The 10,302-nt window shown below is 40.7% G+C and overlaps 1 protein-coding gene across 1 annotated transcript; it reads right to left on the reverse strand.

Annotated features, from left to right (window-relative positions):
* Window positions 1-7,115: 7,115 nt before the first annotated feature.
* On the reverse strand, window positions 7,116-8,675 carry LOC149829114 (agmatine coumaroyltransferase-2-like). Its single transcript, XM_090017285.1, has one exon. It carries the CDS (start codon window positions 8,535-8,537, stop codon window positions 7,386-7,388), a length of 1,152 nt encoding a protein of 383 aa, XP_089873411.1. The 5' UTR covers window positions 8,538-8,675; the 3' UTR covers window positions 7,116-7,385.
* Between the last annotated feature and the right edge of the window lie 1,627 nt (window positions 8,676-10,302).

Genomic DNA, 10,302 nt, shown 5'->3' on the forward strand with positions numbered 1-10,302 from the left:
ATAAGCATGATTTCATCACTATAAAAATTTTTGACTGCCTTATAACACATATATGCATGATTGAATCACTATGAAAGTGGTTTGACAACCTTAGAACATATACAAACATCCTTTCATCACTATGACAACTTTAGAACACATATGAGCATGATATTAGCATATATAAAAGTTTTTTGATTGCCTTATAACACATATATGCATGATTGAATCAATATAATTTTTTTTTGACAACCTTAGAACACATATAAGCATGATTTCATCACTATGAAAGTTTTTTGACTGCCTTATAACACATATATGCATGATTATGATACATAACACATTTATTTGACAGCTTTATAAACATTATATTCATGCGTGAATCACCGTGACATTTTTTTTACAACCTTAGAACACATATCTGCATGATTGAATCACTATGATTTTTTTTTGTCAGTCTTAGAACATATATCTGAATTCAATTATTGTTCTTCACTTTATTGCTAGTCTATGTGTCATTCAACAATTTACCTTGATTACATATAATTTATTTTATTATATTTTGTTTATCAATACTAACATTTCAGTTCTTTTGTAGGATGCTAGAGATGATCAGCGTAGAGGAACTGATGGAGGCATGGATGAAGAGGCAAAGCGAGACAATGAAGAGGATGGTGCTCTGAATCTTGGCGGGGATTAGTTTCATCTCTTTAATTTGTTTCACGTACTTGTAATTAATTAGAACTTGGCAAGGACTATACTGGGTTGTTAAATTTGTTTAACATAAAACTTGTGTTAAATTTGTTTTACCTGCTTTGTATATGTATTTTTTATGTGTACTTTGTTTTTTATACACAGGTTATATAAATTGTATAACGAGAAATTTTTTTTGATATTCATATTTAAAAAAATTTATTTCTTTTTAAAATTTATAACGGATAATATCCGTCGCTAATATTCGTTGCAAATTTAAATCAGCCGATATTTTGTGACATAATTTAATCCATCGCTAATCCCTCGCTAAATTGGTGACGAACATTAGCGACAGATACATATTCATCTTTAAATTTTAGTGACGAATTAGCGACAGAATACATTCTTTTGCAAAACCAAATCAGTCCTTATTTAGTGACGGATTAGCGACGAACCATGTATGTCGTTAATTCGTCGCTATTTGGCGATAGATAAATTCTGTCTTATTTTAGCGACCAAGATTATGCGACAGACGCTTTTCATCGTCAATCCATAGCTAAATACGTTAGTGAAGGATTAGCGATGGATTAGTGACGGATAGTGTCTGTCGCTAATCCACAAATTTTTTGTAGTAAATATATTAGACGATATTCATGTGCCACTTAGCACGATGAATAAGCATATGGCTCATGTATACCTACCTCCACAAGTGTGATAATTTGAGGATTCAATTGGTTGGTTGTCGTCCTCTTCCAACCTGCACACCTTGTAGGTATGGTGAGGAAGATAGGGAGCAAGAGGAAAGGAAAAAGACAAAAAAGAAAAAAGGTTGAGACATGAGAGAAGAGATAACGGGGGTGGCATGTGGTGGGTCACCCATATAAACCCTCATCTCTCCTCCTCCGTGAATTTGGTAATTTCTCAAGGAAAATCTCAAAAAAAATCAGATTTTCAATGAGTCCTTCCAACGTTGGTTGCTTGGTGAAGAGGTAACTAATTTTTCTTTCCTTAATTTTGAGATTGAAACCTTTTTTTTCTCATATGGAGCCCCTCCCAAAAAAGTGTGGGAGGGAGAGACTGTCAATCATGACTTGTCCTACTTCTTTAGCATTGCATAATCTTTCCTAATAATGTTTAGAGGTAAAGAGAATATTCAAAACTTACCTCAATTAAAATCCTCCTTGTAGGAGGTCTTCTCTAACATCCTGTGGAAGGAAGTGGTCTTCTAGACTTATCATAGTCATGTCATTACCCATTTTCTATTTATTTTGATAAACCCTAATTAATTGGGATTTCATTCAGAAGTGTGTAACTTTGGACATTCTATTTATTTAAGATTTCCCCCATTTATTAACCATAGATGATTTGAATTATTGGACTTATCAAGTGGGTGGGGGACGTCCCACCCATCCAGGATTGGGTTTGATCCAATTAGATCCATTCCCTATTTGGTCCAATAACTGACTGGAGCCCACATCGAGGCGTCCTAACCTATGGGTCCAAATTACCCAGATAATACCCCAATTGACATCCAAATCCATAATCTAAATCCAGCACTGGTTGGGGACACATTGTCCCACCCTGTCCACATGCCAAAAGTTTTTTTTCCAAGTGTCAACATCCACAGGATGCTCCCACCTCAGCGCTCTATTCTCCCATTTTTTTACTCGCTCCCAAACGTGTTTTGTTATTGTGGATTCCACTGTTCCTCCCACACGAGGTTCCCAAAGAGGGCCTTAGCCAGGTCACTAATTGTGTTCAGCTTTAGGGATGGTAGTGGATCGGAGGGAAAGCCAGGATCCATCCGAACCCATCCCATTTGCAGCGGGGATGGAGGACATGAAATGAAGAATGGATCGGGTGTGAACTTACGCTTTCCCTAGTTGGCTTCTAAAATATTAAAAAAAAACTACTACTACTCATAGCACAAGTTATTATTGAAGAACGGAATAAAGAATTGATTATTGACATGGTACAAGGACATTCTTGTCACGTGAGAGGCACCCCAAAGCAGACAGAGTGCTTCGTAACGGGTGAGGTGTAATGTGCCTTTTTACAAAAGTCTGTTTTATGTGTGTAAGCATGTAGACCAGAGTTACCAACGGGGGGCTCCGCTTGTATGGTCGGAGCAGCTAGTGCAAGTCACCTTGTGTTTGGGACGTTGCAGGTTCAAAACCCAATGGTATAGTGTAACTGGTAGGGTCTGCCTAAACCCCACAGCTTGCCTTTCATAAAAGAAAGAAAAGAAAATTTCAAACAAATGTATTTTCAACTACTTTCATTTAGGCATGTTGTGTCAATACAAAATTTACAAAATTAATGCCACAATAATTAAACATTTCTATGACATGTAAAAGCAATGACTACGTCTGCACAATTTTTTCAACTTCTTTAACTGCATGTATACAGTAAACTTTCAAAATCAATTGTTCATATACAAAACTTTTAAAATTCAATAAAATGCATAGACATCACAGTCCTTTTCATGTGTATACAATTCATGGTTTTTATTCAAGTATTTAACTCCTTTGTTGCACTTAGTTCTCAATATATTCCTGAATGCAAAATATAATACATATAAGGAATCTTTCAAAATGTTACGTAATTCTGCAAACTAAACATGTATATATATTATAAATTATTTTGCATGATACATAACATCAAACATGAAAAGCTGAAGGTCTCATGGTATTCTTGATAAACATTGTATATTTGAGAGTATACAATCCACATTTTAACATAGAATGTGCACGGGTTCTTGTGCATAATCAAACTACATGTCACTATTACATTATTTAATAATTAATATACAACATGTAATTTAGTGCTTCATAAACAATGCAAAAAATACAAAAGAAAAACTGCATACCTTTCTAACTGCTTTCCGATAACACTTAACAATTGATTGGTCACTTATGCTTATTTATATCCTTCTAAAGATTGACATTTAAGTGCTTCTATAGTCACCACCAAAGGGGTTTGACATAGTGGGATGGGACCTAGGCTGCTAGGCAGGTGTTCTAGGTTCAAATCCCATGGAAGTCACCCCTTGTGCAAGCCGAAATGTGGAGACTCCCTGAGGGCAAGGGGTAAGCTCACTGAGTTGTTTTTACTCAAGCATGATAGATACCGTAAGTATGACAGGCAAAGTCAGTGCGGCTAGGTCTTTGATCACGCCATCGTGCCATCGCAGACTGTATTACCTATCCAGAACCTGCCCATAAAATGGGTCAGTTTCACTAAAAACTGGTAGGTGCACAGACATGACAATGTTGAACATAATTAAGCAGAATAATTTAATATGTCAAGTAGACATGCAATTATATAGCAATTTAATTTCAACAGATTCACAGAGCAACTATCATGAGCACAATGCTAAAATTATTACAAGCATTTTACTGGCACAAGTAGGCTAACTATTACAAGCAAAACACTGCACAAGAAAGTTAACTAGCAAAATACAATGCTTCATCAACCACACACACAATTCCATAAGTATTGAACTTGTTGTACCCTATAACTTTCATACGTGCATAACTGAATACATTGTGTGATCGGATTTAAATTATGTTTCGATATTAACTGGCCAAGCGGGTACGCACAAGGCACGACTCTAGAAACAGCCTAGACTGATCCGGGGGTTTATTATGCTATGTGTTTTATGATAACCCGGGTAGCTGACTGAGTCCGCACCTAAGGGAATGGTCGGTGACCAAGAGAGAAATCCTCAAAGCAGCATAAACAATGGATGCATCCCAAACATGGAGAGCTACCACCTAGGATAATTATGGTAGTCTCATTCCCCTAACTCTGATGACTGAGGAAGCCGAGTCTTTTGCTCGTAACTGCCATTAATGGCCTATCCATCGAAGTTTTGTACCTTCCTGTCCTCTCTTCTGACAGGAGTCAGCGATTCGAATGAGTACATCAGGGGTAGTTAACTGAAGACCCATTCTACATACTCTGGCCTTTCGACCAATTCGAGTATCTTGCCGGTGAAGGCAGAAACATCACTTATTTAGGTGATCACAACACTTTGTTATTTGCACTCATCGAGGTTGCCACAACCTATTTATCCAATCATCGCAACATAAGAAGACGTACTTGTCAAAAAGTATGGTCGTACTTGTCAAAAGTACGACTATGATAAAAGGGAAATGGTTCCACAAAAGAAACCCCAACAGATATTATCTGCAAAAGAATTAATACAACACAGCCTCGCAAGATAAGTCTTAAATTCATTTCAACAACATTTTTCATATTTCATGATACAAGGTTGTCTCGGATCTCTCGTTCGATCAACAAAGTACTTAACATGTTGTGCATGTCTAAAAGTACGCTATACTGAACCAGGGAGGTGTGTGGGCTTCTCAAAAGGAATACCCAACACACAACTTCATAACAATCCAAAGAATATAAGAGTGCTCATTTGGCACGATTCATCCTTAAAATCCATAATGCCACATTAAGTCATTCACACAAGGCACATCACTATCAATCTTGCATCCAAAATTTATCTTAGTATCGACATGCGACACTATATTGATAAATAAAGAATGGGTCCTTCAACAGAATCTCACTCATCCATAGGCTCATGCCCCTGATCGGGGTTATTCAAATTGGGTCGCAACTCGAATCGGGGTTATAAAATATTTCTCCCAAGTGTGTGGACCTGGGAGGGCCTATATGTGACTTCAAAATCCCATAGAACTTAAAACTTAACTTTGCAAAAGTTGTGTATTTTGAAGAGCCTTGAGTTTGCAGAAGGAAATCCTCTTTAAAAGAACTATAGCGCACAAGTGCAACTTCTAGTGTTTTGAAAACAAGTGATAACAGGATAAGCACAAGACTACATTTATGTAAGTACATATTTACCATGAGTGTGAGCATATGTAGGTTATAACATGTCATCAAACAACTCTCGACTTGCGATGCCGCACATAAGTAATACACGAGGTACCAAAACCATACATTGACCACTTAGATAGGCAAACACATAAGGTCATAAGTAATACATGAGACACGAAGTCATACCTCACTCAAAGAAAACGTGCAGGCAAAAATATATGCAAGCAAACGAGAGCATAGGTATTGCACGAAGTACGAAACCACACCTCAAATTCATAAACAACTACACAAAATAATAATCGAAGAATGAAATTGAACCTCAACCCATGAGCATGCAAAACAAGAAAATACGCATTTCAGAAGCCATATAACTCTAAGCATGTCTAGCATGGGCATCTTAATTATTTTAACTTAAATAGGTTCATTTATTGCCCTTTGTGCGACTTTACCCTACCTCGGAATGTCGTGCAGCTGCGTACGCCTACGCGTGAGGATAATACGAGGGTTGAGTCGCGAAGCACGATCGGGACCTGTTGCGTAAATATGCAAGAGTGTTAAATATCCAATTTTGCTAATATAATTAATGGTGCAATGAGGACATGGGTAAAATTAGGTGACAGGGGACCTCGTTCCCTTCCTGACCGAACAACAAATGGCAGGGGCCTCGGCCCCTACCCGACAACAACTGACAGGGAGTAAAACCCTGATTGCTGATGACAGCGAGGCGGCAGGGGACGAGCCCCTGCCGACGGCACTAAGGCGGCAGGGGGCAAGCCCCTGCCGACAACAGCGAAGCGACAGGGGGAAATAACCCCTGCCATCGGCAACGAATCGATCGGGAGGACAGCCTCTGCCGATAGCAACGAAGCGGCAGGGGTCGCACCCCTGCCGACGGCAGCGAATCGGCAGGGGTCGAGCCCCTACCGACGACAGCAAATCGGCATGGGTCGAGCCCCTGCCGACGGCGGTGGATTGGCAGGGGTCGAGCCTCTGCCGAAGGCGGATCGGCAGGGGTCAAGCCTCTATCGACGGCGGATCGGTAGGGGTCGAGCCCTTGCCGACGGCAGCGGATCGGCAGGGGTCGAGCCCCTGCCGACACCGGCGAATTCCCATTGATTTTTAACCTGGTAGCTTCCTTAAGAAAGTGCTATTTGATTACAATGAAAGGAAAATAAAATATTGCCAACCGTGTGTGGGATCAGTGCCCCACTACTTGCCACCAGCCACTGATCAGATCATTTTAAATGATGGCTGGGGTACCCACCAGTTATTCAACCTCCCACCACAAGAAGACGTGCAATGACAACTCCTACCAACCACGTAGAGCTCCCAATGGCGAGATCTGTGATAGTTCAAGAAGGCTTATGCTGTATAGCTGTATATTTTGTTGCTTAACTGTAAAATTAGTTTTACAGTCAGTAGGCCTTTTCTTGAATTATGTTCAGAACCACTCATTTGTAACAAATTAAACAATTTTGTTTCAGCAATTGTGTATAAATATCTGACTTAGTTAATAAGAATTATAAGGGAACATACTCTATACGTGTTTTGAGTTCTGTTTTCCGCACATGGTATCAGAGGCTATTGACTTCTCATTGATTTTTAACTTGGTGGTTTCCTTAAGAAAGTGCTATTTGATTACAATGAAAGGAAAATAAAATATTGCCAACCGTGTGTAGGAAAATTGAGGGCTACTTCTCTTTTGTGACCCTTCCTGACCTATTCTACTCAGTTTATTAGGGATCATATTCTTTTTTGCAAGTAACTTATTACCCAATATAAAAAAAATATACATATAAAAAGAAGTATTGCCAACCATGTGTGGGAAGATTGAGGGCTGCTTCCCTTTTGTGATTCCCTCCTTTCTATTCTAGCGAGTAGCAGAGGTCTTTGAATGTATCAATGTCTTTCTCAAAGAGGCCTACGAAGGCATCAATATCTCCATTCTGTGTGAACGAAGGGACCAGAAAAAGAGAACCCTCATCTGGAGAATATGTAGGAGTGAACATGTCTGGACACCCTCCTCCAAAGTCTAGGTCATAGAAAGGGAACCTCAACCAGCTATTCACCTCCAAGTTGGTAGACAATGCCCTGATAGCAGTATTGCCAGTAGTAACCAACCCCTTCATCTTCTCCTCCGAGCTCGAGTAGTCGATGAATGACCGGAAGTAGTCGTCGTTAACACGCGCAACTGCGTCGTGTATGAGCCTAGCTGCATGACTCAGTGGCTCAACGACTAGGTCTTCCACCTTGGCTCGAGGGAATGCCCACAACACAAGGTTGCCGAAGTACTGCATTGGCACACAAGGGTTGTTCATTCTTGCACGTCCATTGACAGAAATTCGGATCTCGGTGGTCTCGGACAGACCAAGCCCACGGGCTCGAGAGATCTGCCTCCAAAGATGAGCAAGGAGGCTGTCAAACGTAGTATATGGCTTTCTAGGGTTGTTGATAGAAGCCTTGGCCTTGAGTTTCAATAGAAATTCTGCAGAGAAATGTGCCTTGTGCACACTGATTGTGTCTACAAGGTCTGAGTTGATGTTGGAGCCATCTAATAAGCTCAACATGTTTTTGATATCCTTGAACTCGACGCCGCAGTGTTCGAATTGGAACTTTGGAGGGTTGCGAGGGATGAAAATGGTGCGATCGTGAAAAGGAAGAGGTTGGATGTTGAGACCCCGCGTCGCTCGCCCCCACGCAACGAGGAAGCTGCTTGTTGCGAATCCATCTGCGACCATGTGTTGGCTCGTGAATCCTACTACAAGCGACCCACAAGAGAACCTAGTGAGCTGCACCTGGGCTAACTCCTCCACACCCTCAAGTGGTGGGTGCAAGTCAAGGTATTCAGGAGAAGGTTTGTCCATGTAGCCGAGAGGATACTCCGACGACGCCTCAACGAATCGCATGCCGGCATCGTTCAAGAGAATGCACCGGCGGCTATCTTTGTTTTCGATGAACCGGCCGGCCCATTCTCTGTACTCGGCTAGCGCCTTGCGCAAACCATGTTCAATGACCATGTTCGATGGATTAGGGGCTCTGTAGGCATAGATGACAGCTATGTGGCCGTCGTAGCTTACGGTGTCGAAGGCACTAAGAGGGAAGCAGACATCAGTAGGTGGAGGGGCAACATTTTGGTAATCTGGTTTTAGAAGCCTAGAGCTTTCCCTCTTGATTTTCATATTTGTTCGAGAGAGAGAGAGAGATTTGAAGATTCTTGTGCTTGGTGTGTGCAAGTTTTTGGTTGAAGAGGTGATTATGAAAATTATTGGAGGTAAGAGGTGCTTATATAGAGGATGAAAAACAGAGAGAGAGAGAGAGAGAGAGAGAGAGAGAGACGGCTCACTAAAGTTCGAGGATGTCCCCGTGGAGAAGTCAAGAGAACAAATGGTTTCATCTTGGAAATTCTTGATGCAAGCCGTTTATTTGTATATTTGACTTAAGTGAGCTGTTATGCTCTCTCTCTCTCTCTCTCTCTCTCTCTCTCTCTCGTGCAAAAATGATGTCTATTTGACAAATTTTATCTAAAATAGTATGAAGGCTATGGTGATGCATGGTTGTGTCTGAGTGCAGACATTTGTTTCCAATTTTGCCAAAAGGTTGAAATCAACTAGTGGGAATAGAATTTCGTTAGCCGACAACTAATCAATGGCGGGTCAATGATGCTTTGCATAAGATTAGGCCGGCTGATCGTTGATTAATTTTATCTCTGACTTTGACTGATCTACTCGGGAGGAATTCTCAACAAATTAGCCCATTGCCGTTGATGTAGACAGTTTTTTTTTATAGGCAAGCTGGGGTTAGGCATACCCCCCACCAGCTATGCAACTGTACCATTGGGTTGTGATCAAGGGGTCGGGTTTAGTTAGGACCCAGTGAAACCAAACCTGATCCCGATTTTCGGGTAGGGTATCATGTCTGGATTCGGGTCTAATGGAATCCACCATAAGAGAATCCATACTCGGACCTGATAAGAACTACATGAATTACAATACATGAGTTATACTCGATAAAATAATAATTTTTATTAATTTTAAATTGAAAAATTATGGGTTTTAATTAATCGGAACTCAGGTCAGGCTCGGGTCTAGTATAAATTTTTACAAATTATACCCGACTCCATGTATTAATCAGATCTTAGTGTCCGGACTTAGGTCTTATTATTTATCTTCATACCTGAACCCTATAGAGTTGGGTACGAGTTATTGCCATCAGGGGCTGGTGGAAATACTGGGTACTGTGCATTAGGTGACCCGCATCCCTAAAAAGGTTTATACATCACAAAAAAAATGAGAGGCAACCATGGGCGTCAGATCAGGGCATACGTCACTCAAAACACAGATTTATCCTCATCTTTGTGTAAGCATGACAACAGCAATTTTGGTGGCCCACACTGTTTGTCCAATGAATGGCAGTGATGAAGGCGGCAAAACACAAATCATTTGCGTTTTGACATATCCTGATCCGATCTCGTTCCAAAACAGCCTTATTGTTTTGCTTGAACACAAGAAAGTCTCAGCCTTCAGGTCAAATACGGGTTTTCACCAGTTATTATTCAACATACGGGTTTTAAACCTTCTACGTCTCAGATTGACAATAATGGACCCCACGAGACCCGATGATCCAAGAGCATGTTGAACCCTATTTGGTTCAATTTCTCATACCAACTTAAGTGGACCTGGATCCAGATACATCAAATCAAGGCAGTGGACTCGGGGAAAGGGAGGACAAGGGGTTGCCGGTCTTCACCTCTGCCCGTCTCAAAATCTCGCTCTCTATCTTTGC

The sequence above is a fragment of the Nuphar pumila genome, chromosome 9 (assembly GCF_984573655.1).
Source record: "Nuphar pumila chromosome 9, dmNupPumi1.hap1.1, whole genome shotgun sequence".
In the NCBI taxonomy this organism is placed as follows: Eukaryota; Viridiplantae; Streptophyta; class Magnoliopsida; order Nymphaeales; family Nymphaeaceae; genus Nuphar; species Nuphar pumila.

Bases quoted from the DNA above. Each gene is read 5' to 3' on its own strand.
- LOC149829114 (XM_090017285.1), bottom strand. From the start codon at position 8,537: ATGGTCATTGAACATGGTTTGCGCAAGGCGCTAGCCGAGTACAGAGAA.